General features: G+C 40.1%; 2 protein-coding genes and 1 long non-coding RNA gene across 6 annotated transcripts in view; 2 read left to right on the top strand and 1 right to left on the bottom strand.

Annotated features, from left to right (window-relative positions):
- Positions 1–1,716, top strand: part of asic2 (acid-sensing (proton-gated) ion channel 2) — a 320,413-nt gene extending 318,697 nt beyond the window's left edge. For all 4 annotated transcript variants that reach the window (XM_078950984.1, XM_020705102.3, XM_020705101.3 and 1 more), the window contains one exon: positions 163–1,716. In XM_078950984.1, coding sequence (XP_078807110.1) covers positions 163–264 — 102 coding nt within the window. In that variant the 3' untranslated portion in view covers positions 265–1,716. The remainder of the gene's footprint in view (positions 1–162) is intronic.
- A 12,940-nt stretch (positions 1,717–14,656) lies between these two features.
- LOC101164727 (eukaryotic translation initiation factor 3 subunit D-like) lies at positions 14,657–17,477 on the top strand. Its single transcript, XM_078950981.1, has 4 exons — positions 14,657–15,971; positions 16,141–16,314; positions 16,391–16,485; positions 17,368–17,477. Exons 1-4 carry the CDS (start codon positions 15,742–15,744, stop codon positions 17,379–17,381), a joined length of 513 nt encoding a protein of 170 aa, XP_078807107.1. The 5' UTR covers positions 14,657–15,741; the 3' UTR covers positions 17,382–17,477.
- A 6,951-nt stretch (positions 17,478–24,428) lies between these two features.
- On the bottom strand, positions 24,429–25,813 carry LOC144994163 (uncharacterized). Its single transcript, XR_013657591.1, has 3 exons — positions 24,922–25,813; positions 24,720–24,853; positions 24,429–24,638 (listed from the first exon to the last, which is right to left on the bottom strand). It is a non-coding gene; the product is annotated as an uncharacterized LOC144994163 (long non-coding RNA).
- Positions 25,814–26,640: the final 827 nt, after the last annotated feature.

Genomic DNA, 26,640 nt, shown 5'->3' with positions numbered 1-26,640 from the left:
TTCTTTTTTTTGCAGCACTGTTTTTTTTTTTTTTTCATGACAGAAGAAGCCACTTTTGCAAAGAACTTACCAAAGTTTGACTCTGAAAAGAGTAGAGGTGCTCAAACTTTATTTAGCTGTGCTTTAAACTCATCAAAATTTTTTTTCTATAATTTTTCCCAGAGTTCCTGTGATCCTGTGGCGAACCACTCGGAGTCCATCAGCCACACGGTCACGGTCCCTCTGCAGACGACGCTGGGCACCCTGGAGGAGATAGCCTGCTAACTCCTTCCCACAGAGCAGCTGCTCCCAGAAGGGCCTTAACCAGGGATGAGGTGGAGACGAGGACGGGGGCCGGTCAGAGGACACCGCTGCTCCCTGTCATAGCGCTCTACTGCGGCACTAATGGGGATTAAAGAGCTGTCAGCGGAACTTATCAGTGCTCTCCGTCACCCAGGTCTTTTGGGAGGGGGGCTTCTGCTCTCATACCCTCCACGGGGGTCTCCACTCAGAAAATCAAAGAGCGAGCAAGGACACTCCACGTGAAGGGGTCTCGAACATCTATGTAACAAACACGTTCACATGTCGCTCACTGCCAAACATTACAAAGCTGGCCTCCAGACTGCATGCGTCCATCTTTCTCGCTCTTTTTGCCGCTGCAGTGTTGCTTTACTGTACATGTGTGCCATTTGTCTGTCTGCTGGACAGGTCTGTGAGGAGGGTCCGGATGAGACGTCACCCCTCGAATGTACTGAACGTCGCAGTTCAATTCAATTCAATCAATCAGTCCCAATGAGCAACTTAATTCTGTCAAATTAAGTTGAATTTTCTTTCTTTTTCTGCACAAAATGAACTCTATAAACTAAGCAGAGGGCAGATTTGCACTGTGCTCTAGTTAATTGATATGTAACGGGGGTGATGCGTCCCCACAACACAAATGAAGCTTTAGCTGAACAAACACAAATGATGCAAATGACCCGGAAATGAGGTTTTGTTAGATTGACTACTTTTTTTTTCTTTTTACCCAAAGAAAACTTCCAGGCTGGCTTCCCTTTGGATCACTCGGAAAGAAGTACAAAGCACCATATGGAGCCAGGATGATTGTCATCTGTTAGGACACTGCTGTGTTTACTGTAAATAATTGTTTTTTTTTTTCTCCCTCTCGTGAAACAGATCCCACGCAGACTGAGACAATTATAAAAAAGCTTTGGAACAAAGCTGACCACACACCTGTCACGTACTTTAAGTAAAGTTGCTCATTCTGCAGTTGTCATACAAACGGTAGCATTTTTGCATTAGCTGAATGTTAACTTGAAGGACTCCTCTTCAGGACTGAACCTCAGACACACAAACACAGCTGGACACCAAAAGCTTCAGAGAAGATTTCGATTCGGTTTGTCTGACTCTTTGTGACGATCATCGTGGCATGGTCTTTGTCTTCATGACGGTGTACGTTAGAGATAGGAATGAACTCCAGTGCTGTTTGAATTGTGATTTCCATCTGTTGCATAACCTGCTGTCTGTGTACTCGCTCATCTTGTGGCTTCTGATGAGCACAGCCTCCGCAGGCCTGCAGGAAGGAGCGCGTCGCTCCTCCAGGCGGCAACAACAGGCCGCCTCCTCTCATTTCTTTGGCTTCAGTTGTTGCGACAGGACGGCGTTTTCTCATTTTGTGATGCAGCATACAGTGTGTGTTTCTAATGTGAAATGATTAAATGAAAAAGTGGTTTTGCAACAGTTGGTGTGCTGTCGTGATAAGACTGATGAAGACGAGCTCATTTGTTTGTCAACTGTTTCAAAGGTTCCACTGGAGGTTGAATGGAAGAAGCAGATGAATAAGGCAGGTTTATCCCTGAAGTACAAATCTCTCGACACAAAAACATATTAAAGATCACAATTTAAAACAAGCAAAAACGAGATTACATTTTAGAAACCAAAACACAATCCCAATAGAATGATAAGGTTTCAGGAAAGCTATTTCCAGAAATCTAAACAAAATTTCGAAAAGGTTGGTATTATCGGACATCACTAATTGATTGGATGATGGTATCATCGCTTCACGCATCGTCCAATCAGTGATGTCAGATAATACCTACCATTTCTGGAAATTACTTTAGTTTTCCTAAATGTTTTAATTTCTTTTTAGGGAAACCAGAAAAGGGCTCTAGATTTGATTAGATTGAACTTTGTCATTAAACAGGTACATTACAGGTCATTAAACATGGGACATCGCTGATTGAATGAGGATGTTTCATCCTAAAGTTATTTGTCATGAGGTCATACTGGATATGCTCTGAACATAAAACTTTTACTAGTATGGAGAAAACACATTAGTATGGGGAAAACACATTAAAAAACAATGTCATCCAATCAACACCCAATCTGTAGCTCTCCCACTAGATTACAGCCCCTCACAACCCCAACCTAACATCACCGGTGCAGCACAACTGGCTATAGCAAGACTGGACCCATCCGGCCGCACAGTTTTGACCCACAATTCAGCTCAGACTAGGAAAATGAAGACCCACATGGATCTATGTATCTGCAAGTGGATTCATCAGAATAGAACTGCAAATTTTCTACGTCAAAAATAAGCTCTTTTTCAAAACGGTACTTTTTTCGTCTGCTCCAGATTCACAACAATTTGAAAAAAAAGTGATATTCAGAAACACAATCTGAGCTTAATTTTCTTTGATGTCCTCGATCATCAGAAAAATACCACAAGAACACAACTTTCATCAAATTGGTCTTTAAAACATCAATGGGAAATTTGCTCTTAATTTGCCTCCAGCAGCCTCACCTCTGTGAGATGGAGGTTAACAGAGGACTGAAATAGCACCGACAACTTTAGAAGATGCTACTATAAATGATGCAAAGATATTGAGGATGAAATCCAGATGTGCGTGTTGGCATGAAGAAAAAATATTTCTGTACTTCAGTGTGAGGACTAACAAGACTAAATTGGGAGCATTAAATTAAAAACTTGGAAATAAGGTTTTTTGCTCCTTCGACCGCCCCACAATCATGAAGAGGATGGAGCAAAAATACCGCATTTATGAAGTCTAACTCCAGTTCCTTTTGCAGAAAAGATGGCTTTATGTCTAATGCTATGTTTAGAAACAATAAAACTTCCGTGGGTAAATGTTTGATTAAATGTCAAAATCTGTCAATTTGTCCAAATGAGATTTTCAGACACAACCCGGTGTTTTCCTACATGTTAACATGTTTAAAGTAAATATGTCAAACTGTACTTTAAGACCAGTTTTACCTACAATTTACAGCTATTTTAACCTGTCATGTAAAAGTAAACCAGAAGTTAAATTATGTAAGGCAAAACCTGCATTCACTGCAGTGTAATTTGTCTGCCCTTCATGGTCCTCAGCTCATCCTCATCTTTGAGAAGATGCAGGCAAATAATGAGATCTGAATAGTTCTTCCGAAAAGAGCTGTAGAATAAAAAGTGACCAATCTTGTAGCTATAGTTTCCTCCTGACATCTGAGCTGCAGACAATTACAGTGGCTCACTCAGAAAAGTCTGGAAAAAGCCTTCAAATCTTCCGAGCTGAGGTGGTGTTTGACTTGGCATTCCTCCTTTTAAAGACAGGCAATGGTGCTGGAGTTATCATTTCTGCACCTTTTATTTAATATTTAGTTTAATTGACTTTAAAGCATCTTTTCACTTTAACTCTGGGTGGAAATGAAATTTAGCTGCTCTTTGGACATCATTGTATGAAGCTTTGAGTTTTTAGCAGCTCATGTCTGTTCTAGAGAAAGGCTTTTTAAAGAAATGTTTCCTTTAAGTCTGAACTAAAAAGCTGACTGTTATTTTTTGCTTCAATAAAATAATGTTTTATGTATTACAGAAAGTCTCAAAGATCTAAAGTCAACTGGAGTTAGTGTCCTGCTGAGCTGAAATGACCCTTTTTAGGTTTCCTCCAGGTCAAAAATTTCTAATCTTTGATGAAATAATTTTGGCTTCAGTCGACTTTCAGATGTAGAAAGAACTTTTCCTTATGGAAATAAAATCAAAATCTATGCTGCTTCAAAATAACACATCATTGGAAAAAAGGAAGCGCACGTTAATGAAAAACTATGTGTTTATGAAAACTTAAGAAGCATTCAAATGTAAAAACATTTGAGTGTTTTTACATTTGAGCATTTTACATTTAACCCTGGTAAATTTTACAAAGTTAAGAAAAAAGGAGGAAGGAGAGTGTAAGATCATTCATGCATTTCTTCCTTTTTGAAGTTCTTCTGCACCCGCTGGTTCCGTTTTGGGGTCACGGGGATGCTGGAGCCCATCCCAGCCACTGTTGGGCTAAGGTGGGGTACACCCTGTTTTCTAACTTGGGCATTAAAAATTAAAATCCCCCCAAACAGGAAAGTTTTTTTGTTTTAATAATAATAAAAAAAGATCCTTAATTCATTAAGAACAATGTTTCAAACAGACTGAGTCTGCTGCTTTTGAAGAGCTCTCCGTGGTCCTGAAATTCTCTTAGACACAAAGACACGCTAAATCTAAAATACAGGACATCCTGGTTTGTAGAATTATTGGATTAGATTAGGGGTTAAATAAAAGAAAGAAGACGTCTCTTTACCATTTGACCCTAAAATGAGAAACCAAGGGGTGAGACTCAGAAGATCTGAGACAGGACTTTCCATCTCCTGTGACTTTAGAAAGCATTCTTCCTATAGTCTGAAATAAACAAGATTTTAGATCTTCTCTTCCGTCCCTGGTTTATGTAGAAACAATGAAACAGTTCAGAGTCACACCGAGAATAGCACCTGATGTGACGCAGCATGAAAATGATACCCAGAAATCGCATGTTAGATCTAAGAATTGTGCTCAATGAGTTACTCTCACAATAAAACTGTCATCCAAACTACACAAAAAAAGTCCAACAAACGAATAAGCAAAACCCAAAACCATATATCATAGGGTGAAATAAATTAGCTACCAAATGTCCCACACAAACAAACTAACCAGTTCAGATATCCTGGACTAGCCCCCAATTTATGTTACACCCCTGTCTAGGGGTTTGTAAATGGATGTAACATAAAGGTAAAAAGGAAAACTAAATCCACCAATGAATCATAAACTATCACTGGGCCCAGACTGAAATTAAGCTGGGAATTTATTTACAATGAAAACTCAAAACTATACAAAAACAACCAAACCCAAATTACAAGGACCAAAAGCCTCTAACAATGTTTTATCAAACGCTCTGCTGCTGCCAGCTGGAGGGGGAGGGGCTCCAACAGAAGATGTGGCAGTTTTTAAAGCTGCTGCTGGAAGTCCACAGCCAATCAGGTGCTCCGGACACTGTGGAATCCAATCGGCACCATACAAAAGGGAAAAGAAAAGGAAAGACAGACCCTCCCAAAAGAAAACATACAGAAAAACACTCCAAATATACAAACAAAACAATATTACGGCCACAGCTGTAACAGCTCCCAAGATCACAGCTGGTTCACGTGTCTCAAAGCTCAAGTGATGCTGCAAGTTTGTAGTGTAAACCCAGAACTGCAGTAACTCTAATGTTAAAATTAAAATGTTGAATCAAATAAATCATTAAAAACTGATAAAATATGGCTTTTTTCTGAGAACTCTCTGTGAGAAAAATAAGCCTCTTTATTATTGGTGTGCTGTTATTTATAAAAGGGCCTTGTGATGCTCCACTTAATTACCAAGCATCCATGTACTCATGGTGTCTTCTAAACTCAGATCTCTTCTCGAGGTTAACGAAGGAGCAGAACTACTGGAGAAAAAACACGAACATTTGAGAATTAATGGAGGATCAAACAGCTGAGGTGTGATCTATGATAACAAGAAAGTTAGTGATTTGTTCATCAAGTTTTGCTGCGAATCTCTTTTATCATCACAGATGAGCCTTCAGCTTTTGACCCATCCAACCTCCAGCTGAACAAAGAAGGGAATAATTTTTTGATCATAAATTTAGACAAATCTGTTCAACCAGAGAAGAGGAGGCCAGATTTGAATGAATCTTCTCAGCTCTCACAGATAATGAGGCATCACGTCCTTACTCCTGATCCGTAGCAGACAGAGAAAGGTCATCTGAAGATACAGTAAAGATCCAATGAGAGGTAATTAGTTTGGGAAAAAAAGATAAATGCATTAACAGCACAACCAAATGCAGCGGAAAGCATCTGTGAGAAAGATCTGACAGCATCTTACTCAGTAAAAGACCTTCAGCTCTCAGAGACCTGAGAGAACCAAGACGTTCGCCTTCAGATTACTAGGAGTTATGGGAAAATACTTAGTGGGACAACATCTTTTATAATAAGGATGTTGTTGGCTGATATGTGGAGCGACATTAAAATATTTGGAAATGATTGCTGATTTAATCACCATCAGCTCGGCAGGGAGCTCTTTTCATGTCTTCTTATCGTTCAGGCGGGAAATCATCGGAGCTGATCAGTCTATTAATGCCTTGACTTGGCAAACATGGCCACCTGCCTCTATTAACATGTCTGTATTACTTAAGACAAGGCTTTTGCATTCGTTTGTCAGGGAGTTCAGCCTCTCCTCACAGGTGCAGGTCTGCAGCCTTGAGTTTTCCGGGAATAAGAGGTCAGAGCACTTTGTTTTGAAGTTACTGTAAGTAGTGCTGAGGAGTGTCTGCATATGCCAGTGTCATTTAATGAAACAGGATATGGAGTCTACACAATATTAACTAAACAACTGTTTCTTTGAACTATGGTTTGGTGTGTAATATTATATAATGTGATTTAAACTACTAACTTAAAGAATTTGAAGAAGAAAAAAATTGAGCATGGTAAGAGATTTTCTGAACACTAAGTTGAACTTAATTTACATAAAGAAATTATTCAGAAATGCACAAAGCTTTTTTTTTTTTTTTAAATAGAACAGCAGAAATTCTACACCCAAAAATAAACTTGTTTAAGGTGAAATGTGTTTGTGTGGATGAATAATACAGATGGATGTTTAAAATATGACGAGAGTTAAAACAAAAAGAGAAAAACTGAAGGAAGTCCAGAAGAATTATAGACGGGAGACTGTGTCCTTAATATTAAAAATGACCTACAGTGTCACTGCTGACAAGTTTAAGTGCAGCTTCATCAGCACTGATGCTTTTAATGTTTGACACCATTAAGCCTTCAGGACAGTCCCCTCAATTACTACTTTAATTCTGCAGGAGTATTCGATCTGGCCACTTTTATGTACAACAAATCCACAAAGAGCCAGCCGTCGGCTCTGATGGAAAACCAGAATACCAGGACCAGCACTTGTGTACCAAGAGGTTTCAAAAGCTTGAGCTTCTTCTTTTTTTAAAGGCTTCAATCTGGTAGTGTTTGAAAAAAATGCATAAAAAAACAAAACTACTTATTTGCTTTGGTTTATTACAGTTTTCCCTTTGATTGAACAAGTCTACAGAAGACGGCATCTCCATAAAAAGAACCACTGAGCTGCTTAAAAAACAGAGGATGGGATGAGACCCAGCTCACATATACTTTGTATCCACTGCTTGTAATCAGGCTTAATGTTGAGAAAAAATATGTTTTATGCAAAACCTTGAATGTTAAAAGTCGTCATTGCCTTTCATAAACTTCTAATTCAAAACTAGGCTTTGCACCCATCCCCACCATCACTTCACAGCAGTGCAGCCCCTCAACTCTGCCATCTGATCTGCAAATGACACCACTGTGAGCTCAGAAAATGAGCTCCTCACACCAACAGTGTGGTGTTCAGTAAACACCGCAAAGTCAGTGGACCTCATCTCGGACTTTTGCAGGAAGCTGAGCACAGAGTTGACCTCAATCTCCATTAGTGGTGGATGCGCACCTTTAAATTTCTTGAATCGCTTATCACTGTTGACCTCTTCTGGTCTATCATAATCACAGCGACAGTTAAGGAGCCACAACAGAGGCGACACTTCTTGTGAACACTCGGTGGGGGGAAACAATTTAGAGAGGAGGCTGCCAATCCTCTGCAGCTCCCTGACATATTGCATCTCATTTTGGTACTAAGGGTGCTCAGCAGTGGACAAAAAAAAAGCTCTGCAAAATAATAATAAAAGACATTATCAGCTGCTCTCCGCCCTCATGGGAAAATATCATCCTCTCACATTTAGTTGAAACACAGAAGAACATCTGCTTTTTATCATTTATTGTTTAGTGGGTGCTCTGGGGAGCCAGTTTAGCTCGTGCTGGTTTGCGGCGCCTTCCGTCCGTGAAACCAGGGTTCAACTCCGGGCTGCTCCCTGTTCCCTTCCCTACCCCTGCCGGTTCAAAGCCCGGTTTGAGAAGGTTGCGTCAGGAAGGGCATCCGGCGTAAAACATTGCCAAATTTACCATGCGACTTGTTCGCTGTGGCGACCCCTGATGGGAGAAGCCGAAAGTGGAAGTTTAGTGGGTGCTCTGCTAAGGCTTTTTCATGCATTAAGAGGACAAGCATTCCCAGCATCATTGTATGCAGTGCATTTAGTAACATTATAGGCTCTTTATCTCCAACACTCCATCCGGATTGTGCAACTTGGACAGCAGAGCAAAGTCCGACTTCAGCAGAAAGAAACTCCTCTCACCATCCAGCCAGGTCACAATTAATGCACGTTCAGGCCACCCTGCAAAAGAGCATTTGCATGTTTTAGCTTGTTTTAAATGAAACTTTCATCTTTTTTCTGTATTAGTGGGCTGAATAATACATGCATAAAGTAATATAAAGAGTGAATCGGTCAAAGTTGGGACATTTTTTAAACCAAATTCTAAACAGTTGGTTTCTATCAGAGCTTTTAGTCTTTGTTTTTCCTATAAAAATCTGTCTTTGAAAAGAAAATATTACTGGTACATGTGGTGCTCATAGGTTCAATTTTTATTTCTAAAAATTGTATTTAAAATAATATAAAGTCTGAAAATATTCTACTAATTAGTTTATCAGATACAGTTAAAATGATATTAAGAAATGTGTTTGAATAGTTGTTTTTTCTAATTTTTTTAGATTTAAAAAAATGAAAAAAATGTATTAACATTCAGGATGCATGAATATGTGAAATAGCATGCAGGGTTTTAGAATGCATCAATGGCATAACCTTATGACCTCTTGCTTCACTGTTTTAATCACCCTTTACATTAATTAATGCCACGATTCTCTTGAAGGATACGTTGGTAAAACATGTTATCTTCAGATCCTCCAGGTCCTGTAAGTTACACACATCCCACTGAGGCTTGGTTGCAATGAGATTCTGAGATTTTGGAGGTCAAGCCAACACCTCAAACTCACTATTATTCTCTTTCAATCAATCCTGTACCTTTTTCTGCTATTTGGAACAAAATGAGTCTGACAAAAGAGGTCACTTATCATGAAAAGGTGTGCCTGCCCTGCAACAGGCATCAGTAAATGTCAAAACCACATTACTGGGAAGGATTGGCCTCAAGGTTTTTTTTTTTTTTAAACAGAAAATTGCCCAAATTGTTACACAGTTTTCACTGGCCTTCTTTTCACAGTCCATTCTGGGCTGATGTGTTTCAGGGGGAGGCAGTACACACACCCAGTATTCAAAAAAGTAAACCTGTGTGTTTAGAGTTGGAACTACGGACCAAGGTGGACATCCTTAGTGCTCGGAAGAAAATCAAAACTATCTAACAGGCTCTGATCCTAAAATTCTTCATTGATTCATACACTGTTTTTGTAAAAAGCACGTTCTCTATTAAAGTCCAACTTCAGACATCTTCTGATCTCTTTTCAAAGCGTTCCCAGTGGTTTTTAATTAGGATTTTCCTGGTTTTAGACAAAATCAAAACAATCTGTGTTGTTTTCTGGGCCATTTTCTGCATATCAACAGCAGTTCACTACAAATTCACCTCTGAGTTGAGGGGAGTCCAATGATACAGAACAACCCCGCCCCCCTTCCCCTTCACATTGCTGAAAGCTCTCCTGCTAGTTTACAGCCCCTCACACCCTCCAACCTAATGCTTCTGAATCACGTTGATTTGAATAAGAGAAATACTTAAGCTTAATTTTTTACCTTGTAACATCAGAAAAATGCCACAAGAACATTTTAGAATCAGCGTTTGTCAGATAATTAGCAAAGAAATAAACTTTAAATACCAAGATGACAAACATGCAAACAATAGTAAAAAGACAGCATCTTTTTTTATGTTGTATACCTCTGTCATGGGAAGAAATGAAACATATTTTTGTTTATTGCTGTTTTCTCACATGTAGCAAAGTAAATAAGGATGAATGTGATGTAAAGATGAATGAAAAACATGCACGACTTCTAGCAAAGTTTGATAAAGCAGGTGGGCGTTTCCATGTTTTATAGCACCTTTCACAGACAGAAGTCACAAGGTGCTTCACAGATTAAAATATGTATATATTCATATAAAAACATAAAAAGATAAAAAGCATAAACCACGTAAAACAATCATTTCAAGCCCAATAAAAACATTTTCAGTTAAAATGCTTTGCAAAAACTAAAGTTGGAAGTGACCCCATAGTAAATATTGAGACATATTTAGTTTTTGGCATTTTAGGCAAGATTAAGTTAATTAACAAGCCACACAAACGGCTCTTAAAGTTTAAAAAAGTTAACAGATGTTTTTTCAGGAGAAAAAAGTAGTCTTTTTTTTGTTTTGTTTTTTGTTAGATAAATCCTAAATATTAGTTTCAGCATTAATCTCCATCTTCATTACTTCTTAAGAAAGCAAATGCAAAAACACTCTATTACATGGTACTTTCAGTAGTAAATGCTGGGTATGTTCACGTATTATCTTCCTATACAGTGTAAATACACACTTGGTCTTTTGACCTCACCAAACGAGACAATGCTAACTTGTTGGTAAGGGTAAAGTAACTGCCTTGTAAAAATATATTTGGCCTGATTACTTTTTGTAACATGAGGCAAATGTAAAGAGAAACAAGACAGCAGTGAAAACAGCAATCTTTAATGATACACTTCTACAGCATACAAAATATCATCACAATGAAATTTGTTTTAAGTTCTCAACAAAACAGTAAAAAAGGAGCATTCCAAAAAACACATTATTGCCCTAAGGGTCGTGCTTTTTGTCTGTCAAAATTCTTTCAGCAGAGTTTGGTAACGGTGCAGGACTTCTTCAGGGTCTGTAACTGCAAGAAAAATCACAGTAAATGAACATAAAAAGCATAAAGCCTTTCATAAAGTACAAAGTATATTTTACTTATTAAATCATTTCTGTAATGAGTTTGATAAATCTCTGTGAATTCCTTATTGCTTTGACTGTAATGCTTTACTACTGAAAGTACCATGTAGTTGAGTGGAAATAGGGCCGACTTTATTTTACAGCCCAGTTTCATTGTACTTAAGGGGTAAGTACCAAGTAATTTTCAAGTACACATTCCCAGTACTTAGTACTGAAATTACCATGTAGTTGAGTGGAAATAGGGCCAACTTTCTTTTACAGCCCAGTTTCATTGTACTTAAGGGGTAAGTACCAAGTAATTTTCAAGTACACATTCCCAGTACTTAGTACTGAAATTACCATGTAGTTGAGTGGAAATAGGGCCGACTTTCTTTTACAGCCCAGTTTCATTGTACTTAAGGGGTAAGTACCAAGTAATTTTCAAGTACACATTCCCAGTACTTAGTACTGAAATTACCATGTAGTTGAGTTGAAATAGGGCTGACTTTCTTTTACAGCCCAGTTTCAGTGTACTTAAGGGGTAGTTTCTGTGGTAAATTCATGGTAAACACCATGAAACATGCAAGTGCAGACTTAAATTCAAGGTGCTTTATTTGTGCTTACCTTGTTCATACATGTGGTAAGTACCATAAAAGACACCTTTGCACATCATGTAAATACCCAGTAAGAATATTATAAATACCCAGTATGTACCACATAGGTATGAACCAAATAGTACCACATAAATACACGGTAAGTACCATGTAAGTACAGAGTAGACACAAAAAAGTACCATGTAAGTACCCACTAAAGTCCCATAGAAAGTACCATGTAAACACACTGTAAGTACCCAGTAAATTCCAACAAAAGTACCATGTAAGTACCCTGAAGGTACCCAGTAGTTACACAATATGTACCATGTAAGTACCACTTAAGTACACTGTAAGTACTGTACTGTAAAAGAAAGCGTTACCAAAAAAAAAATAGTGAAGATGGCAAAAGTGGCTTCACATCTAATGGGGAAGAATATGATCCCAAAAGGATTCCAATGAATTAAAGTAGAGAACAAAATAAACGTGAAAGGCATTTCAATGATAAAGAGAATTCAAGTGAGACTGGCTCATAAATATTGCAGCATGTTGTATCAGGTTAAGGCTGCATCTTCCTCCCAGACCAGGTTTAGAAGCTGCATCTTCATCCTTTTAGATGATGCTGTGCATTAGTAATCAAGGTCCGGCCCCCAAAGGTGAAGATATTAGAAGTATTTCAGTGAATGTTATAAAAGTTTGCCTAAAAATTATAATTACTTTTAAAGTTAGACGTTTATCACTTTGAGGGCCATTTCTTTGTGCCTTCGCCTGTGTCTAACCTGTCATAAACAAAACTCTATCAGTTTAAAGGATCAGAGAGCAGCAATGCAGGATGGAGAACACCCAGTTAGGTTCACAGATTGTTTTTCTTATTCAGATGATAACCTGTAACTGAAAAATGAAATCTGATCAGAATGTTTTCATAAATCAGATACATAATCTTATTACTCAGCAAATCAGATAAGCATCATTAACTCATATAAATGCATTTTGTAGTTTAAAATGGGTTATCAAAATGTTTATTTTGAAAGAAACAGGAAGTTTTAAAGTTACGCCCCTGGGTACATAGTTCTCCAAACTAAATCAGGAAAACCAGGATTTTGTAATTCATCATCCTGGGCAGGAGATGTGCGCTGAGCGTAAACTGTTGGGTTGACGTTCGTGCGTACTTACGTCATTAAAAAAAAGGTGGTCATCAAGGTTAGACGCATCGCGTCATTAAGGCTGAAAATACCTCAATAAGTTTTATTTTTATTGTTTATGAATCTCATCTTAAGACTTTTTGGGCAGATTTTTGTTGCTGAATTTAGTGTTTCCTCACATTAATGATGGCTTGATCCTTTTGTACCGCATCATGTATGTGTTGTCCGCTTGGTTGTTTTTATGTTAGCGTAAAATAAACTTTCTGTGGTTTCTCAGTCCAAATGATATTTTCTGATATCTATTATAAATGATATATTTAATTTTAAAACAATTTTATTATGGTATAGTCAATTCGATGTACAACTTGCCTTAGACAGATCGATGTGGTTGGATCGTAGGATTATGAATCCATTCAGTTAATGAATCGTTACAATCCCAACTATTTTACTGGATTTATTATAAAATCTCAACATCTAGTGAAATGCCAAGGTGCTGTGAAGTTTATTTTAGTTAGAACCAAGTGAGAAAAGGAAAACCCTATTCATATGTTTGATCACTTTTGATTTGGCGCTCTTTTGCGGACAAACACGTCTGCTTTTCAGTAAACAAAAGAGCCGAGTCAGTGATGGATAACATGACTCAGGAACATCTGAGCCAAAGTAGTAGAGGACTTGAGGCAAAGCTTTAAAGAGGAGCCTCCACTCTTCGTTTTCAGGTTCATTCGTCACTGATAGATCTCCCTGGTACATGTTGCATTATGTAAAAGTCCTGTGGGGAGATAACTGTGTGGTTTCTACACTGTGCTGTACCTAAGAGGCGTCACAGATTAGATTAGATGGGCTGATAGCAGAACTGCAGCCCGCTCCTGTGTGTTATTACCACATGCTCAGCTCTGATTCAATAACAACTGGCCTTTATTAGCATCCCCCTAGAGAAATATGTATTTAGAGGCTTTTTATTCCATTCCATATTTCACATCACAAGTTGACAGTAGCATGGCTCTCTGTGCCTGAAGGCAATTATAGTTAGCGTGTTAGGATCATTATTCCAAACCAATTCCAGGTTGGAAACTGTCTTCAATAAATCCAGCCCTGGAGGTGCTTTGTGCTCTGCTTTTGCCATCTAGTGGTGATCCAGAGCCAGTAAATAAAACACTTTGTTAACATGTCTAAGTGACATTTCTACTTTTATGAATCCACATTTTGTTATAACAATTAATTTAAGTCTGTCAGGATAAATAGATATTTATTTATGACAACAAAACCTAAAAATGTACGTTCATGGGCTTTAGCCAATCTGGTCAAATTACCTATACGAGACAAAGTTACACTAAGAAAGGTCACATAAATAGATTTACTTTTAAGAGAAGCATATAAATTTAAAGGATCATTAAACTGCTGATCCGTTGAATGCTTGCTGTTAACATGTAGGAGAAATGCGCTCTTAAGAGATTTAAAGACAGATTTTATAGCAGTGTGAATAAATCCACAGTTTAGAAATCACAAAAATATTCAGTAAAAGAGTTTAAAGAAATATGATGGGGAAGGGGGGGAATAAAAGGTTTGTGCAAAACAGTGTTTTCTTATTTCACAGAGGGAAACAGGTCATGTGTTCCACTGAGCGTCTCCGGCTTCATGGTGGTGGCGAGAGACTGTAAGTAAATACTCAATAACGTTTACATGAATTTTAAAGTTTTACTCTGTATCTTGCTGTAAAGAATGTAAAAAGGGGCTTGCAAAAAAGAAGTGATCAAATCTTAATATAGTGTAAATAAAAAAATCCCCCAAATAAGATTGTCCCTGAACTGACTGATTCATTTGAACAATCAAATCAATTTTTGATTTAACTGGCTAAGGAGTTTCAGAGACGAGCAAATTTGTCATGTGGTTCTCATATTAATGCATGTGGAAGCTTGGACTGGGTCTTTAACATCAGTCCAGTTTCTCCGCAGAGCAGCATTCTTACAGAGCAGGTTTAGAATTTGTTGAGTTGGCTTTGTTTGCCGCTGCATGCATACTGAGTGCTTTCCTCAGTTCCCAAATATTTGCACCAATTCTTGAGCATATTTGTCAGCTTCCTATCTTTCTTAATTAGTTGAGCTTTTTTCTGATTGATTGATTAGAAGTAAAGAGGAGTAATGTTTAAAAGAACTGAGGTGGCATTGTTCTTTGTACAGAGGGAGGAGCTGTGGTTTGGTTTGTATGAGGAAGTATGTCAGAGTTGTTCAGGACATAGATGAGGGCTGTAAGACTGGTGAAATGGGCTGTAGATGTGACAGGTGGAGGTTGGGGTGCACCAAGGATCAGCTATAAGAACCCTCTGGTTTGCTGTGGTGATGGAAGCTTGAATGTCCTTCCTTCTGACAGTCTGCTCTGCAGCGAAGTAAACAGGTATTTCACCTCTCATCGTCTTTGTATGCCTGATTACTCTGATAAATCAGGTTTCTGAATTTGAATCTTTTGCTCTGAAGTGCAGACAAACTTTCGCTTTTGCTTTGTTATATTGACTGAAGCTCCGCCCACTCATAATCGCTGCAAAGGTTAAACAATTGGCTAGGATTGCACAGTAAAAATGAATAGAATAAAAATGATTGATTGTTGTCTGCAACGAAACATCAAAATCATCCCTTCAGGGTTCGCCACAGCGAATCGGCTTTCACCGATTCTCACAGGTGGTTTTGGCAGAGATTTTTACGCCACATGGCCATCCTGACACACCCCTGTATTTGATCGGGGGGGGCTCAGACATGCAGACATTACCCAAGGAGCCACAGTGGATGAAGCTCATGGCGGCCGTGGGAATCTAAGCCTGGTTTCTCATGTGCCAGTCCTGCGCCTTTCAAACAGAGCCATGCTTCCAGCACTAATTATGTTCAAATATAGCAGGCATGAATGAACTCAGGTCTGAAAATCAACAATTCAGTTTTCACCATGAAGCAGAAATTCCTCGGTTCTCTCAGCACAAAGCCCATCAGTACTGTAAGGGAGTGGACTGGCGTCAGAAGCTGGACTCTCAGAGAGGAGCCGTGCTGGCCACCGAGCTGAAGAACAACAGCTACAAACTGGCCCGCTGGACCTGCTGCGCCATGCTGGCCGGATCCGAGTATCTGAAACTGGGGTGAGTTCTGAGACAAAGCGGATGTTCTGAGGGTTCAGGATTTGATTCTGAATTGATGGGATTCAGTCAGAAACTCTAGATTTCAGCCGCTCTCTGCAGAAGAATCAGATTTAGAGGGAAGTAGATGATTTGAAGACTTGATCCTCATTGATCACCGTGTTCTCCTCAGGTACGTGTCCCGTTACCACGTGAAGGACTCGGCTCGCCACGTCATCCTGGGAACCCAGCACTTCAAACCCAACGAGTTCGCCAGCCAGATCAACCTGAGCATGGAGAACACCTGGGGGATCCTGCGCCGCAACCTGGACGAGGGCAAATACCTGATCCTCAAAGACCCCAACAAAATGAGGCCGCGGGCACAGACAAGGAGGGGCGGGGCTACAGGCCGCTGGACTCACACGCTCTCCTTCCTGTGAACAGCAAGTGATCCGGGTCTACAGCCTACCTGATGGGACGTTCAGCTCCGATGAAGAGGAGGAGGAAGAAGAAGATGAAGAGGACGAAGAAGAAGAAGGTAGATTTTAAGGACACTTCACAATAATAACTGTTACTTTACTGGCAGATTTTAACAAGTAAGCTAGTTAGGGATTTAAATAATTAATAGATTAAACACATTAATACTGACTAAACTATGAGCCCATTTTATTTTTACTGTTAACCTTTTTCTTTAAAGTCCCACTCTGATCATCTGTTGCTGTATTTCCTCAGTGTTCCCAGTAGGCCTGCACAGTAAATAGCAAATTTATCGTTATCACGGTTTCAAGCTGTGTAATACACGTATCGCATAAGTCTGCAAAAATTGGTTACCTTAAATGTGCAAAAATAATCTTATGGCAGCTTGAAGTATTTGACCAATCAAATAAACCCTTTTGATGTTTGATGTCCGCCTCCTATTTCTTCATGTATTGCAAGTTGTATCGTCATCGTATAGATTTTTTAATATTCCTCTCTGCAAGTCATAGATATCCATTCTACTCTGTTACTCTGTTAACATCAAGATTACACCCAAAAAGCACTAAGATTTTTTAAGCTTAACCCTTGTGCTATCCTATGGGGTCCAGATGACCCGATCCTTACATTGACGTGTTCTTCCTACCATGACAAAGGTGGATAAAGGTGGAAAGATTTCATATAATTCATGGACACCAGTGAAGATCACAAATCATTGAAGAAAAAAGGTTCTAGTGGGTCTAGATAACCCAACTCCCAATGTTAAAGTGCCTAGGATTGCACAAGGGTTAATACTAGCTCCTGCTAGAGCATCTTTAAGTCTGGAAAATAATGTAGACATATCAGTCCAACAAGGAATGAAATATCACATAACGGTACTTCTGAATTACAGACAGTTCAATTTGTCTGAAATTTTCGTTAAAAACATTTTCTGTTGTCATTTCAGATGAGGAAAACTGAAGAGATTCACTTCAGCGGCCAAATGAATCTTCAATGAACGAAAATGAAAGATGTCCTTTAAGCAATTAATAAAGGAAAATAATTAGAAAAACCCCATTTGATGCCTCATTGTGTTTCTGTAAATGGACGATTCTGCTCCTTCAAAGATTACTACCTCAGCATCAAAGCAGTAATAATGTCAGGAAGATAACGTCAAACAACCACTCTCTAAAGTGGAATATGCCTATATGATCCAGCAATACCTTGTTCTTCAGTTTCTAGTGATTGATGTACTGTGGGGAAGTGGTTAGCACCCTTGCCTTACAGCAAGAAGGCCCCTGGTTCAAGTCCCTTTCTGTGTGGAGTTTGCATGTTCTCCCTGTGCATGCGTAGGTTTTCTCTGTGGACTCCAGCTTCCTCCCACTGTCCAAAAACATACTTAATAGCTAAACTGGTTACTCTTAACTGTCCCTAGGAACAAATGGGTGTGTGATTTTTGTGACACACCATCCCTTAACCCTTGTGCTATCCTATGACCCCACCCTTACATTGACGTGTTCTCCCTACCATGACAAAGGTGGAGAGGATTTCATGTAATCCATGGACACCAGTGAAGATCACAAATCATTGAAGAAAAAAAAAAAAAAAGATTTTTAAACTTCTCATTTAACCCTTGTGCTATCCTATGGGGTCAAGATGACCATTGGCGTGTTAGCCCTACATCCTTACCATGACAAAGGTGGAGAGGATTTCATGGAGGATTTCCATGGACACCAGTGAAGATCATAAATGATTGAAGAAAAAAAAGGGTCTAGATAACCACACTCTCACTGTTAAAGTGCCTAAGTTAGCACAAGGGTTAATTAAAAATAAATGTATTGCTTTTAAATAACCTAAAAGTGGCATGGGTGTCTATATTTCCATGCTGAAAATGTCACACAAATGTGTGTCAATTTTTAGATACCAAAAATGTCACATTAATGTGTCAATTTTTAAATGCTAAAAATGTCATACTAAAGCATGTCGATCCTACCATGCTCAAAATGTCATAAATAGATGCTTATACAACAATGAAGCTCCTCTCATTATTTTAGCTAAAAACAGAGGTGTTCAGTTTGAGTTTCTTTCAAAGTAACTCTTACTTTCCGGGCTGTGATGTATCCCCTAAAGCGTACCACTCAGGTCTGAAGGATTCATACATGCACAACAAAGCCCAGTCAAAGCCGTGAGCAGAAGGAGAATAGGGAACAACAGCAAATTCATCCTAGTTGACTTCGTCACAGACTGGTGAGAGGATCACCGTGCCGTCCTCTTTAATCCGAGCCAGCAGAGGCTCTGCCCTGAAAACGCAAAGAGAAGGTCAGTAAAAAGCATTTCAGTCAGACAACTCATGCAGTAGTAATAATATTTATTTTTTCACATCTTTTAGTTTTCTTTCACATACTTTGTTGCTTTCACATTCTTTTTTTTTCACATTCACTTTCCTTTAAGTTAGCATTCACTTTCCTCCGAGTAAGCATTTCACATTCCTTCAAGTTAGCATTTCACTTTCCTTTTACTTGCACTTCACTTTGCTTTCACTTTGCATTTCACTTGCTTTAACTTTGCATTTCACTTTGCATTTCACTTTGCATTTCACTTTCCTTTAGTTTGGCATAAAACTCCGTGCAATTCCAAGAGACAAATTTCCATAAACTTTTGGGTAATAACTACCCCTAACGGAGCTCACAGGTGGAAGCCGGGGAGGAGGGTGGGGCAAAGAACGCAGTGCTGCAGTAAAGAAGGATGAACAACTTACACACCTGGACTTAAATAGGATGCTGCACAGGTGAGTTGATTAACTGACCCACCCTAGGGGAGTGGCCTAAGTAAAAGCCTGCCTGAGTTGCCTGCCCGAAATGCTCCCAAGGTCGCTCACTTGTTCAACCCAGGCAATTTAAACCAAACTAATAGTTAGCCCTTTAAACCAACCATTGTACATGGACTTCTACATGAGCATCCAAGATGGCCACCACGTCTCCCGTAGCTGCTTTCCATCCTGACAGTCCGGCCTGAGTGAGGCCAAGCTGCTCGGAGTGCCTCACTTTCTTCACCAGGCCTGGACGCTCTTCATGAATGAAGCTGATGTAGTCGTCCATCTTCTGCATCAAATCCTCTAAGAAAAAAAAAAACTTCACATCTTTTTAAATATGCCAAGAAATTCAAAACTGTGGTTTCCCTGCTTTTTTATTTATTTATTTGTTAGTTTTACCTAATTCTAATAATAAACTCATTGCTTCTTTCTGCTCCTCTTCAGACAGATGGTCCGCCCACTTGCTGAACAGAGGAGATTTGGGGTAAAGTTTCCTCACTGCCTTCCTCTCTTCCTTCTGTCCCGTCTCCATCCCCTATTTCTGCTTGTTGTTTTGCAGCAGACTGACTGTCAAAACATTTAGATTTTTGCTCTTGTCGCTTTGTTTCCAATTCAAATGTCCAAAAATAAGATTTTTCTGTGCTTAGTCTGTATTATAAATCTTAAAATTGTCATCAAAATGAACCCTAAGGCATAGAATGATCAACCCGAAGTCTAAAAAAACAAAAACTTAAACCATAATAGTATTTCTTACTTAAAAAAAATAGATGTCATATTTCTGCAGCTACATCCTAAATTTGCAGTTCAAATGAGCAAGCAACGCCTCCTTTGACTCACTCAGCATGTCGATGTCTGCTTCAATCTTGCTCATCCTCTGCAGGACCCCGTGACCCCGTGACCCCTGATGGAGTCAATGAGGTGGGCCCTCTGGAGTTTTCTGGAATACAACGTATCTTTTCAGGTAACCCAGGTAAAACAGGGCCCAACCTAAAATAAAAACAATCAATAAGATTTTCAGACTGCCAGACCTCATCCTGTACGTGAGGTTTAGCTTCACACTGAAAGAGGAGGAAGTTTACTTCAAATCCAGGTGTTGATTCTCCTCTGTTGGATTTATTGTAAAGCTCGAGCAATTTAGCATTGCTTTTGTTGTTTTTTTTGGTATTGTACCCACTTTGTCAAAATGTGCGTTTCCACCTGCAATTAAGTGATTCCGGTTAAGGAAGGAATATTTGAGGACAAATCAGTTTTCTGTTTTGTCTACTTCTAATTTGAGTTTTAATTTTGGGACAAAGTGGGAATTTTTGTCCATAGACTGAGGAGCAAAAATTGTCCAAATATTAGTTATCAGTTTCTCTAGAACAACACAGGAGAAGAGCGTTTTCCCAAAATTTTGGCAATCACCCCTCCACACACACTGTCCTTTTCTCCACCTCCTTGATCCAAGCACACAGACACATCATTGCACCAGAACCGTGTTGCCTAAATTCCAGAAGATCCTATAATGTCTAAAGCAGGGGTGTCCAATTCGAGGCCTCAAGGCCCGGTGTCCTATATGTTTTCCAATCAACCTGCCTTTGAAGCTCCTAATTGGCTAAACACACCTGGTCCAGGTAATCAACAGCAGACCAGCAGCAGAATGTAGGCTAGAGAACATTAAGCAAAATAAAAGAGTTTGGTTTTATGGCACTGCACGGCTAACAAAATACCAATTTTTGCCTCAAGTTCTAACATTTTTGATTGTAGAACATTTAAATCTTTTGGCAGATTAATTTAAAACAAGTATTTGAACTGTTTTTGTATTGGGATTCTTTTTTTTTTTCACTTTCTTGACCATATTGTTTTTTTGTGTGTTTTTTTTTTAAATAACTTTTTTAATAAATTATTTTGAATGTCTGGTTTCACCTTACACTAAAAAAGAACTTGTATAATGCATTTTAGGGGCGGAGTCACTTTAAACACCGTTTCTGACAAACGACAAAGTTTCATTGTCGATGTAACCAGAACTGCTTAGAATTTCTATCATTTGTTGTATTTTGTCGAAGGACCTGAAGAAAACGTTAGATCTAAAATGGATAAATAAACTTTTACTTTGGTTAAACAGAAACGTGAGACAGAAAAACAGATTCATTCATTAAAAACTGGAAATGAGTAAATGATCTGGGGGGTTTTCCAGGAAGCATGTTAAAACTACCCTGACTTTAACTCTGGCAGAAATCCACCTGAACTTGCTTACTCTGGGTATGTCGGTTCCAAAAGATATGAGTTGGTGTCATTACGCTCCACTTGGTAGCCCTGGGTCAGTGCATGTGCACGGCGAGTACATAAAGACATTCTCAATGGATTGCCGAATTCCAGAGTCACCATGGAAACGCGTGGAGAGAAAAAAAGAGAGCGCCATACTTCAGTGAGACGGAGTTGGAGATTTTAATGACGGCGTATGAAGATTATACGTCCATCAACAAAGTAACATGACTGCATCATCAGCAAAAGAAAGAGTTTCTGCTTGGAGAAAAAGAACAAAGTTAACGCATGAGTTTCTATCACACGCTTCACCAAAGCCTCCATCCACCTGTGATCCACTTTCAGGATGTGAACCAACGCTCTTTTAAGGAAAAAACAAAACACTGCCGGCGAAGCAGCAGCAACTGGTGATGTGAGGTCGTCAACTGTCAATCAAACCTTAGCTTCAAGGTTCCACTGATGTAGATGAAAGGAGACAGTAGAGCATAAGGTGCTGGTTCAAATCCCAGAAAGCACCAGATGGAGGAAAAATGGTGATCGTCAAAGTGCTGATTGATGTCCAGAATAGTGCGATGGAACTGACTTGCTCTCCAAAGCAGAGAAGTGCTGGTTCAATTCCCCGACTCCTTTTTTGTTGTTGTCGGTTTTTGCCGCTCCTTGACAGTCATCAGCTCAAAGGAACAAAGCAACACAGTTCTGCTGTAGACAGATTAGCACAGTGGGAGTGTTTCTGTCCTTGAAGCGGGATATCGCAGGTTCAAGTACCAGTCAGGGACATCAAGGTGTTCAGTCGCCTCACAATTCATAGCTGCGGCTAGGAGGAGTCCTGACAGAAAGGGGGCTTCAACTTTGCCCCCCACCCTGAGGAAGGAGGACCAGGAGAAGAGGATCCCAGAAGAAGATGTGCATTTAGATAAATTCAGAATGCAGCTTGGATGTGTGGAGGGTCTGAGCACTGCAGATGCAATACAGGTAGAGTATGGCAGGTGGGGGAGGGATGGTGTTGTAGGTTGAGTCAAAACTTTTATTTACAGAGACTATTAAGCAGCTTAATTTGCAACAGTTGTTATATTTTGACAAATAATTCATATACATAACATAAACAAACACCAACTTTTAGAGTTGTAAGGACAAAGTATAAGAAAGTATAGTGTCCATGATGTAGTGTTTGTATCATGATCTAGTTGCTTTGTAGGTATTAGTAGGTGTGTAGAAAAATCTATTAATAGTTTAAGTCTGTTTTAGCCTCTGTGTCAGGTTCTAGTCTTCTAGGTACCTGTCTCTACTACCCGTAGCGTAGCTCTAATAACTTTCATCAACTATCTTCTAGCATGGAAGTCGTTGATCTCTTTGATTGTCAACCAGACTAAAGATGAAGCCACCCCTCTTTGCCAGCATCACCTGACTCTTCCTCACCCCAATGCATGAGTTGTGATGCAACTAGCCGGGACTTGAACCTGCGATCTCCTGCTTCAAGGACAGAGACACTCCCACTGTGCTAATCCGTCTACATTGGAATCTTGTTGCTTTGTTCCTTTGAGCTGAACGCTCCACATGTTTCAAAAATCAACAATCAGGTCTAAAGACAGACTATGACATCTACTTCCTAAGGACCCTTATTCTAACTGGGAATTGAACCAGCACGTTCTCACTGGAAGCACAGAGACACTGCCACCACACTACTCTATCTGCATCAGAACAGGGAGGTTTTGGTCCATGAAGGATCTTCACACAGAGTCAGCTTTTTCAGCGACAGTTTGTTAACGAGTCGGGAATTGAACCAGTCACTCCCACAGCACTATTTAAAGCACCAGACAGGTCCACAAAATGTTCTTTTTCCGTTTTTAAACTAATTTGGATTTATTACTACATGACAGTTGTTTAACTTACTGGTACATCCTTTTATCCGTTTGTAACGTCACACTTAAACATAAAACAAAGTCAAAGAGATTTCATCATTACACAGAACATTCTTCTAATGTTTTATTTCTGCTTTAGCTATAAAAAATGCCTTTATAAACTTACTTTGTAAAAGTTTCAAAGCATTTCAGGCACGGCAAAATGTCGAAAGCTTTTATCAATTTAGTGTCTATCCATCTTCAGAACCAACTGAATCCTTTTCAGGGCCACATAGTTGCTGGAGCCTATCTCAGCTGCTTTTGGGCAAAGGCAGGATACGACACGAAAAAAAACTCCCTTTTATGTTTTTGCTTTCATGTTGATGCTAAATGTGGGTAATTTTGGAGCCAAAGAATGCACATTTATTTTTTATGCATATTTATAGGCATTAAGGGATGAATGCATTGTTTTTGTCTATTATTCAGGATATATATTTATTTACCTTCTGTCATGGTATATTTGGGATGCACGAGCAGCATTCCAAGGAAACGGATATCTAATCTGTTTTGGAAACGTTCTGAGGTTATGCATGGATTTCAGTCTGACTTTCAGGCAGCAACACCAGCTTTACATGTCAAAATGTAAGTTGTTTGCTCTTCTACTCACAAATGTAATGAAACACTTGGCTGCCTCCAAAACAGTTTTTGGAGGTTAACTGTGTATATTTCATGCTGAAAGTAGTTTATAAAACTTTTAGTATCCAGTTGTTCTCAAATAAAACACTTCAATTTTACTTCAAAGTTTGTTTTTTTACTTTTTGGTATTTGCATTAAATGACATTCCAAACAACTCCTTTTTTTCAAATTTTATTTGAGATGTATGTACATAATATGCAAAGAAAAACAGAAGAATTTATAATTATATGAAAATTACAGGCAAAAACATTTGTATTAAAAGAGAAACAATTTTTAGTTTCCTCACAAACCAACAACGGTTTTGCTTGATTCACACAAAGAATAGAGGATTAACTCCTGAGGACCAGACTGTGTGGACAACCTAGCAGCCCCTCCCTGAAGCTCTTAAATTTTAGTTCAAGTTGGAGGCTTGTGTCATAAATAACCGGAAGACAAAAATGATTCTTAGAATGTTCTCTAAAAATTGTGTTAGGAGAAAATGGCCATCCCTGGTACACATGAGGCGCTGTCCCTTAATGGGTTAGTGACTTGCAACGCTGGGATGGAGCGGTTTGACTCGGACTAGGCGGGACAGTCCAAGTCGCAGCCCATGGCTGGGTGACTTCACCGGTGGACTGTGAGACGATGAGGCGCTTTTACCACTCTGAGCTGGAATATAATATAAATATTAGCCTTCAATCTGATTACAGCAGTTTAAATAACCGAAAGAGTAAGTGTATTGATTCTCACTGAAGCTGTGTCTGGTGGGTTCCACTTGGGTACTCTCCCCGCTGCTGGGCTCAGAGAGGATGAAGACTTTGTGGAAGGGGGTCTGGTGGGTGTCGGTTTGGATGTTGGAAGACTTTTTACTGGTTTGGAAGCAGCTAAAATATTTTTAAAGTCTTAGTAACAAAAATCAAGAGGATGGAAAACGTCAGCTGTTGAAACAAACCTGCTGTTTCAGGCTTCGTCTTTGATGGTTTCGACGGTTGTTTGTCTCTTTCAGAAGTGGGAGCTGGTTTGATTCTGTCTTTGGTGGAGACTTTGTCCGTCTTTGTGGGTTTGACTGAATTCTTCATCCTCACTCTCAGATGGCTCACTGAAATCTTCATCACTTATGAAAACCAAGAGAACCGTTTTTTATGGAGCTGTGGAAAAAAAAGTGCTAACCAGGTGTAAATTTGGGTTGATAGTGTCATGATCGGGGCGAGAGTTCAGAGTGATGGTACGGGCGGGTGGCGGGGAAGTGGCCGGTGGGCACAAAGGGCTCTCGGAAACAGGCTTGATCTGGGACACGTGGAACGTGGGATGAATTTGGAGAGCCGCCGGCAAACGAAGATGGACACAGGTCGGATTAATGACCCGGTCTATCGTGTAGGGACCAATAAACTTGGGAGACAGTTTGCGTGATGAAGCCTGAAGAGGAACGTTACGGGAAGAAAGCCACACCTTCTGACCCGGTTGGTATTCGGGACTCACCCCCCTATGGCGGGTGGCAATCTGGCGGTTGCTCTACGCGGTGCGGACGAGAGCTGCCCTGGTCTGCAGCCAGATGTCCTGACAACGTTGCAGATGGAGCTGGACTGAGGGCACCGCCAGATCCAATTCCTGGGAAGGAAACAACGGGGGTGAGTAATCCAGCGAGGCTTCAAAAGGAGACTTCCCCATGGCTGTAGAGGTGTGGGTATTATGGGCATATTCTGCCCAAATCAGGTACTTGGACCAGTCCGCATGGTTCTGAGCTGCCAAGCATCTGAGGGCGGCCTCCAGTTCTTGGTTCGCCCGCTCCGCTTGATCGTTAGCCTGAGGATGGTGCCCAGATGTTAAACTGACCGTGGCCCCCAGGGCGGAGCAGAATGCTTTCCAGACTTGGGACGTAAACTGTCGGCGGTTTCAGTGGCAGTGGGAAGTTGCGGGAGTGGAATAATCTGGGCGGCTTTGGAGAAACGGTCAATAATGGTTAGTATGACATTGTGGCCCTGTGAAGGTGGGAGTCCTGTGACAAAATCCACAGCTATGTGGGACCAGGGATGGCTTGGGATGGGCAGCGGCTGCAGGAGACCGGAGGGAGGCCGGTTAGACGTCTTGGAGCGAACGCAAGTACTGCAAGCAGCTATGTGCTCCTTGACGTCACGTTCCAAGGTGGGCCAGAAAAACCAACGTTTCAGGAGTCGAATAGTCCGATAAATACCTCCGTGGCAGGCGAGACGTGAGGTATGATCCCAGTTGAGGACCTCGGACCTGAGGGAGTCTGGAACATAGAGGGTGCCTGGAGGGTTCGTGACATCGGCGGGGATTTCATTCTGAGCCTGCTGGACCTTGTTTTCTATCTCCCACGTGAGATTACCTATGAAACAGGAGTGTTGGCAGAATGGTCGAAACAGAGGTGTCGTCAGAAACAGAGTATTTGCGTGAGAGGGCATCCGGCTTGATGTTGCGACTTCCTGGGCGATATGTGTCGTAAAGTTGAAGCGATCGAAAAACAGACACCATATGGCTTGCCGGGAGTTGAGCCGCTTAGCACTGCGTAAATACGCCAAGTTCTTATGGTCTGTCCACACAATAAATTGTTGTTCCGCCCCCTCCAGCCAGTGACGCCATTCTTCCAACGCGAGCTTGATAGCCAGCAAGTCACGGTTGCCTACATCGTAGTTGCGCTCTGCAGGACTTA

This window comes from Oryzias latipes, chromosome 8 (assembly GCF_053564925.1).
Source record: "Oryzias latipes strain Hd-rR chromosome 8, Olatipes_Hd-rR_3.1".
NCBI classification, from domain to species: Eukaryota; Metazoa; Chordata; class Actinopteri; order Beloniformes; family Adrianichthyidae; genus Oryzias; species Oryzias latipes.
Note: the sequence above shows the minus strand (reverse complement) of the source record. Positions and strands in the feature narration are given on the sequence as shown.

Coding starts and splice junctions, on each gene's coding strand:
- LOC101164727 (XM_078950981.1), top strand. CDS start 15,742: ATGAATGAACTCAGGTCTGAAAATCAACAATTCAGTTTTCACCATGAA. Junction 15,972..16,140: donor TCCGAGTATCTGAAACTGGG/GTGAGTTCTGAG, acceptor TGTTCTCCTCAG/GTACGTGTCCCGTTACCACG. Junction 16,315..16,390: donor ATCCTCAAAGACCCCAACAA/AATGAGGCCGCG, acceptor TTCCTGTGAACA/GCAAGTGATCCGGGTCTACA.